This window comes from Lontra canadensis, unplaced genomic scaffold, assembly GCF_010015895.1.
Source record: "Lontra canadensis isolate GAN:19392208 unplaced genomic scaffold, GSC_riverotter_1.0 scaffold163, whole genome shotgun sequence".
NCBI classification, from domain to species: Eukaryota; Metazoa; Chordata; class Mammalia; order Carnivora; family Mustelidae; genus Lontra; species Lontra canadensis.
The window spans coordinates 1,003,288-1,025,385 of NW_022631157.1; the positions used below are offsets into that span (position 1 = coordinate 1,003,288).

General features: G+C 52.9%; 1 protein-coding gene across 5 annotated transcripts in view; it reads right to left on the minus strand.

The window, feature by feature from the left end:
* Window positions 1-2,401: 2,401 nt before the first annotated feature.
* KSR1 (kinase suppressor of ras 1) overlaps window positions 2,402-22,098 on the minus strand; it is a 141,105-nt gene continuing 121,408 nt past the window's right edge. For 2 of the 5 annotated variants that reach the window (XM_032845361.1, XM_032845362.1), the window contains 9 exons: window positions 22,038-22,086; window positions 20,890-21,269; window positions 18,981-19,077; window positions 16,021-16,154; window positions 15,231-15,362; window positions 14,049-14,184; window positions 8,826-8,959; window positions 3,832-4,213; window positions 2,402-2,867 (listed from right to left, as the gene is read on the minus strand). In XM_032845361.1, the coding sequence (XP_032701252.1) occupies window positions 4,135-4,213; window positions 8,826-8,959; window positions 14,049-14,184; window positions 15,231-15,362; window positions 16,021-16,154; window positions 18,981-19,077; window positions 20,890-21,269; window positions 22,038-22,086 (1,141 nt within the window). In that variant the 3' untranslated portion in view covers window positions 2,402-2,867; window positions 3,832-4,134. Of the gene's footprint in view, window positions 2,868-3,831; window positions 4,214-4,411; window positions 5,424-6,042; window positions 6,124-8,821; window positions 8,960-14,048; window positions 14,185-15,230; window positions 15,363-16,020; window positions 16,155-18,980; window positions 19,078-20,889; window positions 21,270-22,037; window positions 22,087-22,098 lie in introns of those variants that run through there. The other 3 variants (XM_032845360.1, XM_032845363.1, XM_032845364.1) reach the window with 3 other exon arrangements.

The window sequence follows — 22,098 nt, forward strand, 5'->3', positions numbered from 1 at the left end:
ACCTTTTCGGTGACTGACTCTACCAGCAGGAAAGCAGACATTTGGGGAGTTAACCCGGACGCTCACCTCTCCCCCCACATCCAATCAAAGCTCAGGTCACCAACCCTTTGCTTCTAGTTTGGCCCCGCTCCAGTCCCTCCTAGGTATCTAAGACATAAATATAATTAGGACCCTCTCCTGCTCAAGAATCTTCCATGGCTCCCCAGGGCTGCTGTGTTTAAGCCTTAACTCCTTGGCTTAGCACCTACAGGATCCTCTCTGGCCCCAACCTAACCGCCCCTCCCCCACCAGTTCCATTGTACAACAGCTTGAATACTCATGATTTCCCCAAGCACACCATGTGTTCCCAGACCCCTGAGCCTTTGCATAAGCTGTTCCTCCAGGGGACAATGCCTTGCTCTTGTTTCTTTGCACCAGGCGTATTACTCACCATCCAAGTCAGCTCCAAGGCCACTTCCTCCACGAAGCCTGCCAGGCAGACTGCGGGACCCCTTCGTTGGGCCACTCAGGGGCTCATAGCTGAAGGCAAGGGCACCACCACCTTTTTACATGTTCCAATGCTTAGTGCCACCTTCAGAGCACAGATGCTCAGTAAATGTCCAACTGGTCAGTTCCTTGACTTTTGTGGAGAGGAAGTTCTGGAGTCAAAGCCTTGGGCCGCGTCCTGGACTAACCACCTTCCAGCTGTGTCCTCTTGGGTATTTTAACCTCTCATGCCCCAATTTCTTTGGCGGAAACATCACAATTCCTGCCTCATGGTGTGCTTGTGACGGATACACTGAGGTGGGGGACGGTGGATAGAAAGCCCTCCCTGGCTGAGGAGGGGCTTGCGAGTGTCAGCTCTCCTTCTCCTCCATCTGTACCGCCTACTTCAACCTTCAAAGCCTCTCTACAGGACTGGCAAGGAGAAACTCCGAGAAGTAAGCATCAGATAAATGAGCACTCCACTCCCTACGCCGACAGCTTCCATGAGGCGAAGACAACTCTAGCCCGGGTCTGGGTCTGCTCATGAGCTGTTAGTGCTGGAGGCTGGATGACCATTCTCTTGTCCATCTGATGCCATTCTGTCTCCACTCCTCCGTCTGAATTCCAGGTCCACGGACACCTTCTCTGGAAGGAGCTCCTAGAGGGGATCCGATTCCCCAGCCCCGTTCCTGTTCCCTCATGCCATCCATCCGAGCAGCTCCCCATGCCCATCTGGAACTGACCCAAGGAGACACAAGCCCCAGACACCTTGGTACAATTTTATTCACCAACTCCAGACACCCAGGCTAGGCCTGGCACAAAGGATGTGTTCTTGCCAGTGGCAAAAAAACCGATACAGCGCGTTCATTAATACTAACCATTTTAATTTAAATTAATAGCATTTCTGGAAGACAAATGCAGTTGATAGAAAATATAAAAACTTTTACTGTACAAATTTTACATCACATTCAAAAAAGCAAGTGTGTGCCTGTGGCCACGGAAGACGCTGGTTTTACACACACACGTGAATGACATCCGGGCTAACACTGTAGCATCACACGAGCTCCAGAAACGGCTTCACATTGATGTCTCCACCCAGCCCCCTAATCAACATGGAACAAGAGCAATGCAGGCTTACAGGGCACATGGCTGCTCCCTGTGATGACAAGGAGAATGCCATGAGAGGACAGGATTCCAGCACTCTGAACTGATCTGGTGACATAGAGAGGTCAACGTTGCTACACTGCTCACGACCAACAGGGAACTTGCTAGGATTGAAGACCTCGAGTTGAATGGAGAGCCAGCGGCTGTGGCTCTGGGGGTTAAAGGCAGCAGGGACACGGGCCCTAGGGTTTTGGAGGGGATGCCTGGGACTGGAGGTGTGCTGCAAAGGACCAAAGCTTGGGCTCCATTCTCAGACCTCAGTGGGGACCTCTACAGCCCCCAGAGCTCTCACTGGGGACGCTGTCCCAGCTTCTGCCATCCCCTTCACAGTCGGCTGTGAGCACTGAATTCACAGTATCTGGCCGTCCTTCATGTGTTTCCACGGCAGACGGGAGAGCACACAGAAGAGCAAGCATGTCTTCCCAACCTCAATTCACAGTCACTTTGAGAGGGAGTAGGGGACCAAGTCTCTCTTAAATGGCAGGCAGCGCAGAGGCTAAGCCAAGAGCTGGCTGGCTGTCCAGGGTCCTGAAGATGAAGGGACTGTCCTCCACACCTTCAGCTCCCCCTCAGGGTTCTTGGCAGTGTTAGTTCCTTAAGGGCAGGGGCTGTCACTGCTCCCATCACAGCGTCCCCTGCACTTGGGCAAGACACCGTCGGTGTTCGATGAAAGCTTCTTGAACTGACCTGCAGGCGTGACGCTCATCGGGGAGGCCAAGAGACGAGGGGATGAAGCAAGCAGCCCCAAAGAAGATGGAACACCTACCAGGAGCTGAATCCGCCTGGCTTACAGCTCTCGTTTTGCCCACACCCTCACTGGGAAAGGTTAAGGAGCTCAGGTCTGGGGTGCTGATAGGCAGCGGGAGCCTGGATACCTCGCACTGCTGCACAGCTGTGCTCTCCAGGCGAGGGTCAGCCGAGGGCCGTCGGACCTGGAGTCAGGAAGGCAGCCCCACCACTTCTGGTCAGTGGCCTGCTTCGTATGACCTTTTGGCCAGACTCAGAGAAGGCTCTGAAAATTGGGAGCTCTGCTAGGTAGGTCTAAATGATAGGGATGGGAGGGCCACATGCCCCCCCCCCCATCTTGGCTCAGAGCATGGTCACACGTTCTGGGTCTGAATCCAACTACATCTCCACCCTCATCACCCTTGGTCGGTTCTGGTTTGAGGCCTACCATGGCCTAACACCCACTGAAGGCTTCTTTGTCATCTGGAACTGTTCTCTTGAGGTGACAGCTTCTAATGAAGATAGGCAGAATATGTTCATTTCACGGACTTTCCCCAGTCAAGCCCCTCCTTCTGGTGCAAATATACACACGTAGATGTCCTGACACGGTTCAGGGGAGGCTCTGAGGACTGGTGGACTAGGTGGGTCTGCATGAACAGTGTGGAGGGGCACAGGCCTCCCGTCTTAGCTAAGGGCTCAGAATAAGGACAGTGGAAGAGTCAGGAGTGGCTCCGGGCCTTCAACAGGACTGGAGGAGAAGGGGTGGGCAATTCCAGAACCTTGGCATGACTAATGGAGTTTCTGAAGAGCCAGGTCACCCTGTGGCTGGGAGGGTGAGCTCAGGAACCCGCTGCCTGCCACTTCTCCCTCCTGCTCCCCTTTTTGTTCTCCTGGGTGCAAGCCCTCATGGTACGTGCAGCTGCGGGGCTGGGCCTTAGCTCTGGGGTCAAATCTCAGCCAGGACTGGGATGTGTCTAAAAAGCTGAAGCCCTGAGTACCATCTCCTTGGGGTCTTCCTGGAAGCTGTGTGAGAGAAAGTTGTCTACAGGTGCTGGAAATCCTGGCCAGCAGCCCCTGGATCAATCCAGACATTATTTGGGTTTAATCTGTCTTCACTTTTCCAGCAGGGACAGGCTGGATAATTGGGGTCAAAAGGGAACCCACGCACTCTGGGAACTCCTGACCCTCAAAATCCCACTTGGTTCCTAGCCAGGGTTTCCTCTGCCAGAAGAAAAAGGGACAGTGTCCCTTTGTTAGGATAGGGGGAGAACCCTACAGAGGGACATTCTGGGGTTTGGGGCCAAAGCAGAGTCCAGGTCAAACCTTGTGGTCCCCATCCGACCCCAAGAACAGCCACAAGGATGGTGTTTTTCTTCCTTTTCCTCACCACCACCATGGTCCTCCAGAGGTGAAGGCCACTCCCACCATCCTGGCCAGTGGTGCCAGTGTGCCCCTGTGGCCACCATTTATTATTACCTATTGTGAAGCATTGAGTTCACGCCCCAGAAACATCCATGTAAACTTTCGCTGCCTTTCGGGGCAGGTCTGGTTGGTGGTGATATCACTTGAAGAAGAAACAGCAGGTGTGGCTCTAACGCCGGCCGGATGTTTCCCTGGATGGACGGGTCGGAGTCAAGGACTCACACTCCTGGTCTGCACCACTTAGGAGGGTGGACTGACGTTTCGAAGAGTGTTTTCATTTGTGGCATGGTGGTTGTTTGGAGGCTTTAGAAACACATTTAAGAAGAAAAGAAATCGGCAGAAAAACCACACGGCTGGCTACATCTTTGGATTACTGGACTCCAGGACACCCAAGCCAAACCTTTCAAACCGGGGTACAACTTTGCTGCTGTTAATGCTGCAAAGAGGAACAAAAACATGGGTTACGGCCCCACTGGCCTTGATCGGAAGTAGGATAATGTTAGCCAAGGAGCGGGCCTGTTTCACAAGCTCCACAGAGGACCTGCCCCCAGCGAGAAGCAAGCCTTAGCAGAGCTGCTCCTGGTCAGACTTGGTCTCAGGGCTAAGACTTGGTCACATACCCTCCCGGGGGGGGCGGGGACTTCTCAGTCTCGGAGTGCCTGGCGCCTGGCCTGCTCTCACTGCCATGGCCTCGACTGAGCTACTGTCTCACTTGTGGCCCAGGAGAGCTCTGCTCCGAGAGCAACTGGGGGAAGAAAGAAACCGGACCCCAAGTACCGAGAGAGTAGCCTCACACAATCCTTTCAGAAATGGTCCCCAAACATTGGGGGGTAATGTAGAAATGCAGACTCTTAGAGCCCGCCTCCAGGGACCTGGATTCAGTTTGGGGGAACCCCAGGAACCTGCATCTGGGAAGCAGCCCAGTGACTGCGTGTAGCCTCTCAGCCACCCTCTTGATGAACGCTCACTGGGGTCTGGTACTTTCTGTCTGTGGGGATCAGCAGCAGAAACTTTGCTCTCATCAGTGAAACTGTTTGGCAACAGGCCCCCTTTATTTTTAAGACCACTTTCCGGAGGGCACTGCTGGGGACAAAGCCCTTCCCAGCCAGTGTCTTTCACAGCAATGGGACCCAATGCCCCCAGATGGGACTGGCCTTGGGCAGCTCTGAAATCATCCCACTCCTTGCCAGACAAGACCTTGCAGGTTAACAGCCAAGCAAAAGCCCTCCCCTGCACTGTGGACCCAGCCAGGTTCCGGGGTCGGAGACAGTCGACCTCACGGAGGTGTTAGTGGGGAGACAGGACCGCCCAAACACACCGGCGCCACCCCACAGAGGCAGAGTTAGAGGATAAAGTCCTGGACAGGGGAGGCAGCTCTGCTGGGTGGGGTGGGGGGGCTGTTAGGGGGTCCTCGTGGATGGCAGTTATTCTGGGACACACGGGCCATGGAGAGGGGGAGGACGCTGGTTTTAAAAAACAAACAAAGCAAAAGAAGAAGTCTCGGGAGAGAGGCCTGGAGCGGCAGAGATCGCATCCCCTGGGTTAGTGCGCGCACGTCAGTTGGCACTTGAGCGGAAGTCACGGTGCCGAGTGTCGATTAGGAGGAGGAAAGCCCCAGGTGCATGCAAGGCAGCCAGGCCTACAACCTACGGGGAGAGAGAGAAGAGAGGAGAACAGAGTCAGAAGCCGAGCCCATGGAGCGGCAGAGGCCTGGCTGGGGCAGAGGGCAGGGGGCCCACTTTCCCTGCAGAGAGGGAGAAAGGCATCCCCGCTCCATCTCAGGCTTGGCAGTGCAGAGGGCTCAGAAGGGACCCGGCACAGAGTGCCTGTCCCATGCTCCCTGGGACAGTCACAGGATGCTTAGACAGAGGTTGGCCGATGGACCCGTGGCCCCTCAGCCCTTGACTATCAAACCAGACTTCCTGAAAGTTCACTCCTTCCGCTTACTGTGTTCCCTTCTTTAAGCTCTGGTTGAAGGGTGCCCTGGCCTTGGACCAAGGCTCCCGAGTTCGCTTCCACCCTGGGACAAGCCGACATCCGCCACAGTGGGTGGACGGAGGCCCTGCCACGTGCTGTGGGCCTCCTCTCAGCCCTGCGAGACACATACAAGCCTGTAGGACCCCTTGTGTGGGGCCATTTTGCCTACAGGAACATCACTTTGGCTTAGGAGAACAGAACAGAGGAAACTGGGGAAGCGGACGCAGACAGAGAACAGGAAGCGGGGTGCAAACAGGCAGAGAACGAGCGGAATAACGGAAGACACACTATTCCTCCAGAGCCGGACAGGAGTTCTGAAAGTCCAGGCGACTGTCACGCCCTTTCCCGTAGTAGCGGCTCCGCCAGCGACTGGGGTGCCCGGCGACCGTGTGGCCAAGTGCGGGAAGAGCGCCGTCCCGCGGGTGATGGAGTCGGGCGCCGGAAGCAGACAGGTGGAGGGAGACGATGGAGTGGGGAGAGGACAGCACAGGCCAGCATGTCCACCACCCCCCCAAAATAAAAAAGCAACAAGACAGATGGGAAAGAAAAGAGAAAATGAGAATTAGAGGTGGAACGTGTTGAAGTAGAAATCATGAACGGGAAGGAAGCGGTGAGAGGCTCATTCAGGTAGGCTGGCATTTTCCCCCTTAGCAGCTAACACAAATGGCTTTGGGCAGGGGACACCACCCAACTGTGGCTTTGTCTTCCACCTGTGAAATGAGAAGCTGGGGCTCTACAGTCTTTAGGGATTCTGGAATCATCTCCTGAATGCTAGACCCGCCCAGTGCAGCCTTCTCTACTGTCGATGACCAAACTCGGGCCCAGGATGTTAAACAAGCTGCCCTGAGTCCAGGGGAACCCCACTCTTCTCGTCTCTACCACGATAGCTCCTGCTGGAAAGCCAGTTCCAATGGCCCCTCTTCTGGAGAACCCTTCCTCAAGCTCCCTAGGTGGGCAGAGAGGGCACTGAGGGTGGCTGAGCACCCCACGAAGGCTGTTCTTTGGCACAACACTTAGCATGTTGGCATCATTCCCTCATCCATTCACCGATTATACTGCAAGCTCCCGGCTGGCCGAGGCCTGGCCTTGGCCTTCTGTTTCCCCAGGGGTGTGGCAGGTACTCAGCAATGGCTGGGAAGTACCCACACCTCCAGTGGCAACATTCTGTTGCCCCCCATTTGCACTAGACTCTGACCCATCTTCAGAGCAAAATATGGACACTAACGTGGCATTCTAAGAGAAAGGGTTCCCAACCTCAAACTGTCATTCCTCTAGGCCATCCCTGCACATGGCCTAAGTCAGCGGTTTATCACGTTTCTTCAGGGAGTTCTCTTACTGGCATCCCCTGGTCGGGTGACTCATGCTGGGCTCCCCCCTTGCCTATAGCTTCAAACCCAGTTTGGTTTGTTTTCAAGATGGGCCAGCCAACCGTACCTAAGCCAAATCCAGCCACAAAAAGATGGATCGTTTTAAAGGTGAAAAACAAAACAGAAAAAACCAAGAACATATGATAGAGATCATATGAGCCACAAGCCTAAAATATTTACTAACTGGCCCTTTCTAGACTAGGATGGATGCTGTTGCCACCACACACCTGGGCAGCAGGTAGGAAATCCAGGAGCAGCTTCTCCAGGGGTCAGTGATGGGATGGCAGGTGCCCCAGCAGCCACCTTGGGGGTGTGGACAGGCTCCTGCCCCTGCAACTAGCAAGAGCAGCTCCACTTTTTCTGGTTTATATACTGGGAGTCTGGGGGAGATCGCACTTTTAGAAGGTGCCCTTTGCCTTAAAAAAGCTTAAAACCATTCCTATCGTTCAGGGGTCTTTTCACATATGGACTGCTCAACACGTTTCTGCACAATACACAAACTAAGAATGATTTTTGCCTTTCTAAATGGGTTGGGGGGATCAAAAGAAGATTTCATAATATGTGTAAGTTGCATGAGAGACTCCTGGGTGGCTCAGTCGGTTAAGCGCCTGCCTTCAGCTCAGGTCACGACCACAGGGTTCCGGGATCGAGTGCCAATGGGGAATCGGCTCAGTGGGGTGTCTGCTTCTCCCTCTCCCTCTGCTGCTCCCCCTGCTGGTGTGCCCCCCCTCTCGGTCAAATGAAATAAAAATCTTAAAAAAAGAAAGTTGTATGAAATTCCAGTTGCTGCATCCATAAATAAAGCTTTCTTAGCGCCCAGCCAGCCCCCTGGTTTATGCGCTGTCCCTGGTTACTCCTGCATCAAATGGCAGAGCTGAGTCCTTGCCATAGAGACCGTGCTCAGGACTGTGAGAGCCTTGCGCGGCTGCTGGTCACACTACAAATCCTAGGGATGGGAGCTGTGGCTCCAATTTCCCTTCGTGCCTGCAAAGTCTAACACACTCCCCATGCTACGAGGCCACGCCCCGATCCCGCCCCAGCCTACTTTTTAAAGCTGTGGAAGCTGAGGCCTAGAATGATGGACTTCCTCGGATTCCCACAAAGGGTTTGCAGCAGGGCAGAGGCCCACTTCTGAGGGTCAGGCAGAGCCAGAGCCAGAGGGACAGAGCGAAAGGGGAATGAGGCAGAATGGATAGGAGGAGCAAAGGCCACCTGGTACCAAGGGGCACGAAGGACTGTGTGATTAAACAGAAGGGGGGTGGCCTTCCTGCCTCAAAGTGGCACAGAAACTCGGGCCATGTGGTCCCCAACCCAGGTGGCTGGTCTGGGGGGCTCCAAAGCCATCTCGAGTCTACATCCTTTTAAGTCAGAGCAGCTCTGCTGATGTTGGTGTTGTTCTAATACCCACACTGCTCTGGCCTCCAACGGGCCCTGTCTGGCCCCTTCTGAGGCAGATTCCTCTCGTCCGGGCCTGTCTGGGCCCAGCATCAGCACTGCTCTGGTAACAGGGATATGTAGGTTTTCACAGAAAAGGACCAGAGACGCTCGTGTCTCAAAAGGAATCTCCGAGATAAGCAAGATCCTAGTATCACTTGGGCAAGGGGGCGATCTGGTTTGTGTATCCCCCAGATCTAAGTCTTAGCGTGGACAGTGCCCTTTCAGACACCAGGAGAGGCTGCAAAGGCCCACCGAGGGGCTACTTACTCAGCAGACTTCCAGAAGTGGCCGGGGTGGGAAAGCCGCCGGTTCAACTTGGGCAGCTTCTCCAGCATGTCCATGAGCAGGGGGAAGCTGGGCCTCTCCTGCAGGTCGAAAGCCCAGCAGGCAGACAGGATCTCCTGTGAACAGAGCCGGCAGGGGTGGGGGTGAGAGCTGGTGGGGATGGAGAGAGGAGGGCGCAGCTCGGGTACTCTGCACAGGGTCCCTTCGATGCTCTTGAGCCCCCCGCCTCCATGTGGTGGTCCCCCAACATCCTGCCCATGTTAAGAAGATTGGCCATGAATCTCAGAAGAGCGTTCAAGCTTTCCAGGGGAAAACAAAGTGCACGAGCTTGTCTCCCCTCTTTCCTTCTTACACCGCCCTGGAATAACAGGAACAAAGCTGAACAAATAGCTAATAGGAAAGAGATCAGAAATGGGGCTATAGGGGCGCCTGGGTGACTCAGTTGGTCAAGCGTCTGATTTCAGCTTAGGTCATGATCCCAGAGTCCTGGGATCGAGCCCCGCGTTGGGCTCTCTGCTCAGCAGGACCCTGTTTCTCCTTCTCCCTCTGCCTCTCTCCCTCTCTCTCTAATAAATAAAATCTTTAAAAAAAAAGAAAGAAATGGGGTTATAGAATTTTCAAACAGAAAGCAGAAGAAATGCAAGATGCTCAGAATATATGTGGGGTAGAGCTGCGACAGGCGTGGGAGCCTCAGGGATACAGCAATGGAGGCTGGGAGTGGCCAGAAGAATGAAACAGAGGGGAGCGCTTGAGAGCCAGCAGAACACCTGTCCTGACTGCCCCCCAAGGGGCACCAGGGTGGCTCAGGTGGTTAAGTGTCCAATTCTTGATCTCAGCTCAGGTCTTGATCTCAGGGTCATGAGTTCAAGCCCTACGCTAGGTGTGGAGCCTACTTAGGGAAAAAAGAAAAGAGAGAGTAAAGCTCCTCTCACTTTGGCAGTTTGCTGCCTGCTTTCCGGATCTAAGTGTTTACCGCACACTTTTCAGCCTTTCGGTTCAGGAGAGCCCCGGCAAGAAGATGGGCCTGCCTACCCAGCCAGGCAGAAAGTGCTCACCCATGTATGCTCAGATTTTTGTTCTTGAGGACAACTACACTTCGTGGGATTGCCCACCAGGTTAGGAAAACAAGAAAGACCAAAGATTCACTGACCAAAACACCAACTCTGGAGTAAAGTAAGTGTGTGTGTGTGTGTGTGTGTGTGTAGAAGCATAAAACAAGATCAATAAAAACATACCAAAAACAAGGAAGATCTTGAGATTAATTAGACTTCTGCAATCCGATGTTCTACCCCTGAGCTATACCCCCTAATCACAGAAGCTCTGAAACAAAACATTAGGTAGGAATACTGGCAGATAAAATCCAGGAAGCTCCCCAGATTGTGCCCCCGATTTTAGGTAGGAAGAAAAAACATCAAAGAAGGTAAAAGACACAGAAGCTCACTAAGGACCAAATTCTGTCCAATGGGAGTTTCCACAAGAGAAAACAAAGGAACTATAGGGCAGGAAACTACGTAATACAGACATAATGAAAGAAAATTTCCCAGAAACTTTTAAGAGAAGCTGGAATCTTTACCTGAAAAGGCCCAGTGAAGGGACCTCACTGAAAAAAAGAGTATCAAACCAAGAAAAATAAACTTATTCTAAGGCATATTTTAATGACATTTCAATGCAACAAGGATAAAGAGAAGATCCTACATGTTCCCAGAGAGAATAAAATAGGGCATCTACAAAAGATTGAGAATTTTAAGATTAATATCTGATTTTTCAGCAATGCCCTGGACACGTGCTGTATACTGACAGCACAGCTAAAATTTCATGCTCTTAGGGAAGATTATTGTGAACCTCTTGGTGTGAGAACAAAATCAGGACTTGCTCAGGTGCATATAAGGATTCAAAGATTATCTCCTATGCAACCACTGGGAGGGAGTTCTTTTAGGGTTCTCTCGCATTTTACTGGAAAGCAAATAAAGATATGGGGAGACCTGCGATACATGAAATTCTAGTACTGAGCCAGGGATGATCAAAAAGAAATGGAAGGATGACAGCACTACAGCAGGCCTAAAATTCCATTATCCAGATCATGAGAAACCAATGGGCCCTAAGAAGAATGGAACAAATTCCATTCCATAAGCAGTATGTAGGAGCTGCAAAACCTCAGGAATACAGCAAAGGTGGTGCTTGTGACCATTCTCAGCAAGAAAAAAAGAAGACAATCAGAAACTACAGGAAAAACCTAAAACTGCACAAGAAAACCATGGTCCACGTGTGAAGCCAACAAAATTGTGGTGAGCCTTTGAGTAACTGACAGAATGGAAGAAAAGAGAGAGACGCATGGAGGAAAATGTCGTGAGCTGCTTAATCAGCAGCTCATGGCAACTAGAATCTATTACAATGGCGCACCCATATTTATTTTCTTTTTACTTTTGACCTCCATCTGCAGACATAGCATGGACAATTCAATTATACTGACACAGAATCAGTCTTAATAAAAGGATAGAGGGAAAGCTGACGGGAGGCTGAGCAGAGAAGCGGCAGAGGGACAGGGAGTGGAAAGCTGCTAGAACAAGAACTAGTCTTTTGGAGCGTGACCTGAGGTGGGGGACTGCTGGTTTTCATTAAGAAGCGTTCTGGCCTTTTGACGTCAGCCTAGGCGCACTACTCACTGTGGCTGCTGTGGCTAGAAACTTGGTGGTGAACTTACAGCACTGGCTGGAAGGGCAGAGAAAGGTGCTCTGCAGAGGGGGCACTCCCTGCTTCTGACTATGATTCAAAAATCACTTTTTATTGCCCCTGACTTATGCCCCCCTCTACCCACCAATGGTAATGTGTTTAAAAAAAAAAAAAAAAAACAAAAACAGAACAAAACAAACAAACAAAAAAACCCCAAAAACCAAACAGGAAAGTCAACTTTCATGAACCAGGAGCTGACTGCTGGAACATTTTCTCTTTTCCCCACTTCCCTGCTCCCTAATCTATTCTTAAGGGGCTTCAAAGGACCCGCAACCCCACACTGTAAGAAATCCTTCCAGAACGGAACATGAAAGATAAAATTAATTATGATCTTAGCCCCAACCCAGGCCAATTAAATCCTTCTCTCTGGTCGAGGCCCTGGGGTCCTGATATTTTCAAAAGCTCCCAGGTGATGCTGACTTGTAGTCAGGGTTGCACTCTGACTCACTTGCCTCTGATGGGCTTTACGCTCTGCTCCGGGCCTTCCCCCTCCTGAAGACCGCACCCACCACTCTGTGCGCCAAGACTGCAAGTGCGCAGGGAGAGACTGGAGATTGCTACCTGGAAAGCAACTCGCTATTTTTTCTTTCACATAAAACAAACATACAGGCACATTCTGGTTTATACAAAAGTGTCCTTCATGACTTTATTTTAACAGGTAAAAACTTGAAATAACCTAAATGTCCAACAACAGAGAAGTAGCCATATTAGGGTGTATGCCAGGGCATACAGGGCAGACAGGTGTAAAAACAAGGCTCTGTTCATGATTTGAGTTAATAAGCACATCAAAACACCATGAGGAAAAAATGTCATGATTTTAAAAAATGAGCTACATGTTATGATCCTGATTTTGTCAGATACGTATTTTAAAAAATTAAGGGGCACCTGGGTGGCTCAGCCAGTTAAGCATCCGGCTCTTGATTTCGGCCCTGGTCGTGATCTAGGGGTCCTGGGATTGAGCCCCGTGTTGGAGCTCTGCACTGAGCGGGGAATCTGTTTGGGATTCTCTCTCCCTCTGAATCCCCACCCCACCCCCCAACCCCTTGCCACATTCACACTCTCTTCCCTCAAATAAAAATCTAAAAAAAAAAAAGATGGGGTGCACCTGGGTGGCTCAGTGAGTTAAGCCTCTGCCTTCGGGAATCGAGCCCTGCATTGGGCTCTCTGCTCAGCAGGGAACCTGCTTCCTCCCTCTCTCTGCCTACTTGTAATCTCTCTCTCTGTCAAATACATAAACAAAATCTTTGGGGAAAAAAAAAAAGAAGAAGAAGATTAGAAGGTACCAGCTGCTTAAGTTGCAGTCTGAATGACTCAGTAGCCTGGAGCCTGAACCTCTCCTACCTCTAGGCCCCAGGGGCCTGGGGCTATGCCAGGGAAAGGTGGGTCTGCCCGGGAAGGAGTCCAAGAGCATCGGGGAGGCACTCATGGCCCACCTGCCCTGCTCAACAGCCCAGAAGAGGTGTTATCAAGTGGCCAAAGAGCCTGGTGTTGGGGCTACAGATTAGCCTTTTGGTGTCCCTCTTGGAGGAGCACACGTGTACAGAAAGAGTCTGCTGAAGGGAGACCAGATGGCTGGTCCCCCCTTGGAATAAAGCACCCCAGGCACCATGTCCTAAATGAGCGTTCCAAAGATGCCCTAACAGCTAGCCACCAGTCAAAGGAGGAAAATATGAAGATCTGGTCAGGTTCCAAAGGAAAATCAGGAGCCTTTCTCCCTGGGCGGGTCTCCACTTGCAGACGGTGACTCTGCCAGCACCGTCCCTGGTGTCAGCAAGCAGCTCACAGCCCAGTTAGAGCTCAACTGGACCCGCACTGGGGATTCCTCCAGGCAGGCACCCCCAGGGCTAGGCCCCCCAGATACCTCCTGGAGTGTGTTCACATCCGGGCCAGCACCTGCTTCCGCCTGATTAGAATGGGGATGGTAACAGCCAGCCCTGGCTTCCTTACACCACTGTGCTGGGGCCGGGACACTTAGAAACCGCCATGCAGAGAAACCACTGGCGGTGTCCAGCAGCAGGAGATGCGCACCTGTGTTATGATCTGGCTTTTTGACAAATACGCTGCGGAAACTTCGACTGGTTCTTGGGTGTTTGAGAAGAACATTCGGGGCGAGATTCATGTGATGCCACAGGAAAACCCTGTCTGTGTTCAGTGAGGGGAGGATTTGATCATCTTCCTCCATGTAAGGAACATACAGGGCTCTACTATCTTTTCCAACTCACGAGTCAATTAAAACCAGGACCTTTCTTTCTGGTCCGTTTTTTCCTTTTTTTAAGACAATGGTTTTTCTAAAGAAACACAGTTGGGCAATAAAGGACACGGTTGTTTTGGCGGGCAAGCAAAGAGGCCCGCTTAGGACACTTCTGCCTCCATGCCCCATTTCTCAGGTGAGTGAATGCAGAAGGGCGCACCTGTCGTGTGCCCCGTCCCCCGCCCCAGCCCTTCCTCCCTTTCTGAGAACAGGTGGCTACTCACAGTGACTTCCTTCCCCAGGCTGATGGAGGCCAGGACACGCTTCATACCCTCTCCACTTCCAATCTGCCAGATCAAGGCCTCTGCCGCTTGGTTCTTAAAGGGCCAGTCTCTTGCTTGCAGTTCATACCAAACAGTCCTGTGGGGACCGCCCGGGCAGCGTGAGTGGCTGAACCGTCCAGCCCAGCTCACGCGCCCAGGACCTCCTGCTGCCATAGTGCCATGAAGCCAGCCAGCGCACCCAGGATCCTCCTCCCGCTTTCCCCACCCACCACGCTTCCAGAAATACTGTGACGGCATCCTGGTGGCCTTCCCGTGGCCCAAAGGCCCTGCGGTGGGAAGTGCGAAGCTGGGCAGGCTTCGAACAGAGTTCCTGATACAGAGATCTTCATCGGGGCTCATGCCTACATCCCAGGTCAGGACAGGAAGAGACTACCTCCCACAAGAAGGTACCCTGAGATTCCAGAGTGAGGCTCTCACCCAGCCTCTCCAAGCTGCCTTGCCTTTCTTGACTCATCTTGGCCTTCTCCCTCAGCCGCCCATGATCCAAGGCGGGGCCACTAGCCACGTGGGACTACTGAGCAACGGACACGTAGAGAGTGAACCTGAGGGGTGCCGTAGGGGGGTAACATCCTCATCAAAATCCTAGAAAACTTTGTGGGAGTAAAATAACTCCTTAAACTTTTGTTTTGATGACACGTTGCAATGACATTTTGGATCTAGAGTTAGATGCATGATTACAACGGATTTCATCCGTTTTTCTTTTTTTAGTGTAGCTGGGAGCAACTTTAAATTCTGTATCTGGCTCACATTGTATTCCTATTCTGTTTTTCTTTTGGTCACCTTTGTGGGGCACTAGAGATGGGCTGGCGGAACCCCCTGGTTCTCCCAGAGGGACAGTGTTGAGCTCTGGTCAGCATCCTCACGGGGCACTGGGTGAGACTGACGCCCAGAAATCACCTTAGTCCTCCTGAAGCAACCTCATAGGAGGCACCGTAATTCTCTGCATTTCACAGCAGGGGAAGAGATCCAGGATGTGGACCCTTAGCCAACAAGTGGCAGAACCAGGACTCAGCACACCACCGCCCCTGCCTCCTTGCCGTCCCCTTGCCAGCCAGCGGGCCCCTTCTTTTGGCCACACTTGGCCTCAGAGCCCCAGGATGGGGAAATCAGGGGCCTCCTCACCCAAAGGCATAGACGTCAGCAGCTTTGGAGAACGGCAGTTGGTCCTCATCCTTCCCAGGGGTCATCTCGCGCACAATCTCCGGGGCCAGGTAGCATAGCCAGTCATGGGACAGCTTCAGCTGGTTCTCACGCCTGGAGGCCAAGAAGCCAGGGCAAGGGCATGGGGCCTTTCAGCCAGCAGCGAAGAGGCTGCCCAGCACACCTATGCCCCAGGACGAGCACACCCCCCGTGCACATCCCAGAAAACAGTCTGCAGATCTGCACCTGCCGAGGCACCTGGAGAAGGGTGATAACCAGCTTTTCCAGGAAAGCCGGCTGGTAACCAGTATCAGCAGGGAGCAGATTCTCCGGCCCAGGAGACAATCAGTCTGCCCGTGTATCTTACAACCTGGCCCAGGGCTCAGTCTCCAGCCAGACTGCCACCCTCCTTCCCGGAGGTCCCCCAGATTCTTGAGAGAGCCTTTCTCCCCAATCACCACCCTTCAAGATTTGGGGGAAATAAAACCTGATGCTCTTCCTCATCGTGTCTCCCTCCCTGGGGTCGTGAACCCTGGGGACGCAGCCTGCTATGGGCGTCAGCCTGAGAATGAAGTACTATGTACAAGGGACCCAAACGTCACCCAAGCCTGATTCTGGACCAGAACTACAGGACAGGACCGCAGTAGAACTTAGCCTTTCCTGCAGGGAGGGCTGCCCCTCTCACCAACGGACAGCAAGAACTGCATGTCGAGGCCTGGCTGGTACAGCCCAGGTCCTCCCTGTCCTGTACAGACACCCGAAGTCAACTCACCGGCCCTCTCGGACCACACCCGAGATCCCAAACAGCCCAAAGTCAGTGATGACCACTTTGCCGTTGTCATAGAAGACGTTCTTGGATTTGAGATCTTTGTGCACGATGCCCTTGGCGTGGAGATAGCCCATACCCTGGGAGACAGAGAGCTTCATGTCAGCGGGGCAGGACCCAGGCTGGGCTGGCAGCTGGAGGCCCTTCCCAAGTCAGCTCAAGCCATCTTCAGAACCCTAGACGGCAGAATGGTCTCCATGGTACCGATGAGGAAACCAAGCCTCAGAGAGGGAAAGTCACTGGCTCCAGGCCACATAGCAGTTAAGGAGCATGGCTGAGGTTTGGTCCCAGGCTGGTCCACGTCACCATGGTGTCAAACAGATACCATATACTTGGCTCAGGTGTGAAGTGTAGAGAGGGTGTGGGTCGGGAGCTGGGGGGATGGCCAGGAAGTATATAAAGAGTGACGATAACTACCCCCCTAGCCCCATGTTAGGTCATATGAGAATCAAGTGATCTATAGGGTCTCTATCAGGCTTTGTACAATGTGCCTCCCCCTCAGGCTAGGCAAGGGCTCAGGGTGGGGAGCAGAGAGGAACTCCCACAAAGGGAGCCCCTGAATACAGGTAGTCCCAGTAACCGTGCTGGGGTAGAGGGAGACCTTGACTACCACCCATGTCCCTATGTTCCGTCTCGGCTCAGGTTCTAGGTCACCGTGTAGCCTTGGACGCTGCACTTCTGAGCCTGTTTCCTCGTCTACCCAGGGAAAGGACAGGGCTGGGGGACTTGCAACCACCGCTTGATCTGGAGGTGAACACTGGCCAGGTGTATGGGATACAGGTGACCTAACACAGGCACCATCTCATCCAAGGTCAAGCTGTCATCTGACATGAAACCCAAGACTCTCATGTACCCTGATGCCCTTGGGATTGGGGGCGAGAGGCTACTGCTGGAACAGCCATCCCCACCCACTCAGAAAGAGGCCCATGTAAGGCCACCTCCCAGCCTCCTGACCTCCCACACTGAGGTCACTTCCCACACTATGAAGAGTCCTTTGGCGGCTTTCAAACTCTCTCGGGGTGAGAAGTAAAACAGTAAACAAGAAACCACATTTAAGAAATAGAAAGAATGAACCATGAGGCAGAATCAGACAGAAATCAGCTGAGGCCAGAGCTCAGTTTGAGGGGGTCTGAAGAGTGTCGGAGATGAATTAACACAAGGCACGCGATGGCGACGGTGTGGGGTCCGCTGTCCCCATGCAGTGGAAGCAGAGAGTTCTAGGAGAGAGTGACTTACTCCTTGCCAATATTCCATCCTGAACATAAGAAGGTCATTCCTAGAATATCTACCATTTCCCAAACCAAACCAAGGCACAAGCCTTCCTCAGTGGCCTAAGACCACTCCCGCCCCCCAAACATGGGCTGAACAGGGACCAGCTGTATGATGGAGGACAAACTGCTGTCCCCCTCTGAGCTTTGTTTGCAAGAGAGCTGCCTCAAAAAGCCAGCTTCAACAGACAAGATATCAAATGCCCAGGTCTGGAGCATGGACTCCCTGCCCTTCCCACAATTTCCCAGTGTTCCCAGAGTGGCCCCTACCTCACAAAGCCAGCTCAAGTTCAGGACCCTGCTATTGTATTTTGAACCTCAAAACCACAGATGAGTATAAAAGGAAGTGGCTTAGAAGGTTCCAGCGGAAGGGGACAGGTGACCACTTCTCAGCAAGAGGAAAACCAAACAAGCCAACAAGCCAGCTTCAGGATCTGCATCTCTGAAGTCTCTGAGTAGCTTTTCTTGTCTGCCCCTAGAATCTTCCAGAGAGCTCATCCATCCGACCTCAGCAACAGACACAGATTCCCCAGTGTTCTGACCATAAGGACAGAAGACAGTTTAGAGGAGGAGGACAGAGCAGGGGAGCCGGAAGGGACCAGGGCCCAGCAAGTTTGAGGGAACAGGTGTGACACCCAGCAGCTCCCTCCAACTCCTCTGAAATGTGGCTTACTGCGCATGAAGGCGTAAATGTGCTATTTTAATTTTGAGGCTTTAAAAGTTTAATTTGTTAATTCAGCCACATGGTTACGTGTCACGTGGAAATCTTGGTTTGCTCATGAAGGTCACTATGACTTTGGGATTTCTTTGGTAAAGACACACACAGGCGCGTGCGTGCACCAGAAAGAGGGAGGTGGGAGGGAGAAAAAGGAAAGGACACACACACACACACACACACACACAAACACATGCCAGGAAGAGAGAGGGAGAAAAAGGAAAGGCAGGGATGGAGGCAAGAGAGGAGGCAGGGGACAGGGAGTTGGGGCGAGTTGGTCAGAGCAAGCGTTTCAACAGAAAGCAAGCAAGGAGGAACTCTGACCCAGCAGTAGTCTGGCTTTTATCTAGGCCTGCTTGGTGCTAAAGCCAGCAACTTACAAAGAAGCTTTTCTTTCATTTGTGTTTTATTACTTTTAAAAAAAGATGAAAGAAAGAAAAAAGGCTGCCTGAGGGCCAGTCCTCATGCAGCTTGGATCTGGACACTTGAAGGCAGAAAGCCTGGGCCCACCCTTAATCCAGTTCTGGCAGATTCTCCCTCTGTGCCAGGGCCTGGGCCCAATGTGCTCTGAGCAGATGACCCCATCCTCCTCTTGCCCCAATCCAATGGGGGAGGTTACAATGGAATTCCCATCTTACGGGGGGAGGAAGCTAAGGCTCAGGGAGGCTAAATAACCTGTCCAAAGTCACATAACTGGAGGGACCAGGAGTCGAACTTAGGCCACGTGTCTTTAAACCCTACTGTGTTCCTCCCTGACCAATCCATCCATCGTCACAGACTGGGCGTCCAGCTCCTGGCTTTAAGTGGGTGAGACACGGACCGAGGGAAGGCGCTGGGGTCCCACCCTTGAGGAAGCCCAGCTCAGAGAAGAGACAGAGCAGGGGGTGGCCAGGAACCCTGGAGCCAGCTGGATAGTCCTTTACCTTGATGATCTCCTGAGCAATCTGTCTGGTCTTGTTGATGTCCAGAGATGTCTTGGGGTCCCTCACAAATGAGTGCAACGTCCGCCCCTTGCAGAAGCTGTCGAGAGTGGTGGGGTCAGGCTGAGGGGTGGGGCCAGTGTAGCCGAACCCCAGCCTCCGGGAAGCCTGAGAGTAGCCGTGGAGAGAGCTGTGACCCCAACCGCCAGAGGTCTCTCTCTGTCCCCTCGCCCGTGGGCACTGGAATCCTCGTTCTCCACCAAGCCCCTGACACCCATTCCTTCTTGGGCCTGGCCTGAGTGTGCAAAATCACACACACACACACACACACACACACACACACACACACACACACACGTACCCCGTTCCCTGTGGCTCAGCCTGTGCACCCCAGAACAGGAAACCCAGCTCAGCAAGGCTCCTGGCAACCCAGAGCAACCCAGCCTTGGAGGATTTGAGGCAGAAACTTGTCCCTCAAACTTGGGGAAGAACCTGGTCTTTTAGGACTATAAGCAGGCAACATCTGGGGCTCTCCGGAATGATGCTCATGATCATTTTTACTGTTCTCTGATCACAGAGATTTCATTACAGTAAAGCCCTGTGTAGGAGGGGGGTGGCATCACGGGGGTCAGACAGATTCCTGGACAATGGGTTCAAGTTTTTGGGCCACTCCTTGCATGGACTCCTAAAGCCCGGGGTGGGCAAGGACCCAGAGAGAACGTATGGCTCACTCCCCTGTTCCCAAAAGAAGTTCACGAAGGCATCTCATGAAGGGGCTAGTTTTAGGCAACCCCTCCAAAGAGACAGGATCCTTGGAGCCTCAGCAACTTTGAGAACCGGCTGAGGGGGTGTGGGATATCGGCTGATGATTCCTTGTCTGCATTCGAATCCCCTCAGCATATCCTAAAATGTGAATTTTGGGGGTAATGAACATCTTGCTATTTATTCCCTTTAAGCAGACTCAGGTTCTCACAGCCCCGGCTGGGTGAAGAGAGAACGGACGGATGCATGGACGGACAGAGCTGGGGGCTGGGGCCCTGGGTGCTGTTGAGATGGTGTAAGCTAAAGCATCACGTCGTTGTGCTTTGGGCTGGCATTCTGTCCCCTGGGTTACGTGGGCGGTACCACCCTGCTCAGGAATTCTAGTGGGTCTGCTTTATGTCTCTGATAAACAGGCAAATGGGAAATTAATTTTTACTTAGTAAATATAGTCTGTTTGAGAGGAGAAAAAAGGTTCTTACAAACCATAGGGTCCAAAATGTTTCAACCTCACACTCTGGGTGCTGCAGGGGGGCGGGGGGGGGATGAACAGTCACGCACCCAAGTTGCAGGGTGGGGGAGGGAGGACGGGTGGGGACTTTCTGCAGTAAAACAGACAGCTTAGGTCAGAACATCACATACGTATACTCTTGCCTAGCATGTGCCCTCCCAGAAGGTCTCGGACACAGGGAACCAAATCGTTCATTACGGCAAAGTGCCCAGCCCGAGAGGACCGGCTAAATAAACTGGGGGTGACCAGTGATCAGACCGAGAGAGAACCCAGACCCAGGCCACTCTCAGTGATTTGTGCTGGTAGCCTGAAATCAGCCATGGGGAGGGTATTTACACCACAGGAATGGAGAGATACCACAACTAGGGCTGAAACCACGCTGGCTCCACAGTTACGAGCACACCGCTGGGGTCGCTGACGTGCCAGGAATGCTGGGTGAGTGGTAAAGACCGAGACTGGCCTCAGACCCGCGCTCAGCCTGGGGAAAGCAGGTGCGAGCCCAGAAGACAGGTTCTTATAAAGGAATAGTTTTAAAAATGTGAGTATACACAAACCCTTTTAGTTTAACAACAGGCATGATAATGGGGCTGACAATGCGGCCGGTGGGGCGGGGGGCACGGAGAGGTGGGGCGGCTCGGTTACCTGGTGATGATGGCCAGGTGGGGCGGGTTCATACAGGCTCCCATGAAGAGCACGACATTCTCGTGCCGTGTCTGCCGGTAGTTCATCACCTCCTTCTTGAACAGCTTCAGGTGGTCCTGGTTATGGCCGTCCATCTCCAGCAGGCGGATGGCCACCTCACCGTGCCAGCGGCCGCGGTGTACCCGGCCCCAGCGGCCCTGCCCGATGGGCTCGCCCAGCTCCACCTGCTCAAAGGGGATGTCCCACTCCTGCAGGTACACGCTGGTCTGGCTGGCCTTGCGAGAGATCGGGCCCCGCCAGGGCCGGCGGGAGCTGGGCAAGTCGTCCACCTCATCCTCATCATCCTCTGCCTCTGACTTGCCGGCCTCTGGCTCCTCAGCCTGGAAGGAGGGGGAAGGCATAGAGATGGGTGGCGGACCTGGGCTCAGACGACTCGCCCTACCCACAGGCCCGGGAGAGACTCATGGGGGCTGGAAGCCCGGGGTCTCGTCGCAGTTCTGCACTGGCCTGCTGTGGACAGTGGCCAGGTCACTTGGCACCACAGGGTGTTGATGTCGTCACTCACAAAATATGGCGTCTGGCTCAGGTGGGCCCTGAGCCCTTCTTTCTGAGAGGGCTCCAAGGCCTACAGAGGACACCATCTAATCGCTAGGAAAGAACGTTAACAACCCCCAGCATAGACGAATTTAACCCATTTATCCTTTCTGGGCATTCCTTTGTTTAAACCAAGTGTCTAACTGTCCTCCAGGCAGAAGTCAGTTAGTCTAAGCCACACTGCGTGGCTGGGTTAAGACAGCGGTTCTTGGGCCTGGCTAAGCATTTGGGGGCTCTGACATCATACAGATGCCTGGCCGCACCCCAGACAGATGGAACCAGAGCTTCCCACGCTAGGCCCCGGGCCTCAGGGTAGGGTTGGGAACCCTGAGAGCTTACTTTAGCTTCAAAGATTTAAAAAAAAAAAAAAAAAGAAGAAGAAGAAGAAGAAGCCTGCTTCATTGTTCCTCATCATTCTTCCCCACTATGTACATGCCTCAGTGGGTTCCTGAGGTGGTGGCACCCATGGACTCCCTACACCCCTGGGAGTGCTGAGACGAGGTGGAGAGGAGAGAGAAGGCAGGGTCTCTGGGCTGCGTGTCACCCTCACTCACCTCTGCTTCGTGATCCTCCAACACGTCTGCTTTGGGCTGGTTGTCAAGCCTAAGAGTCAAA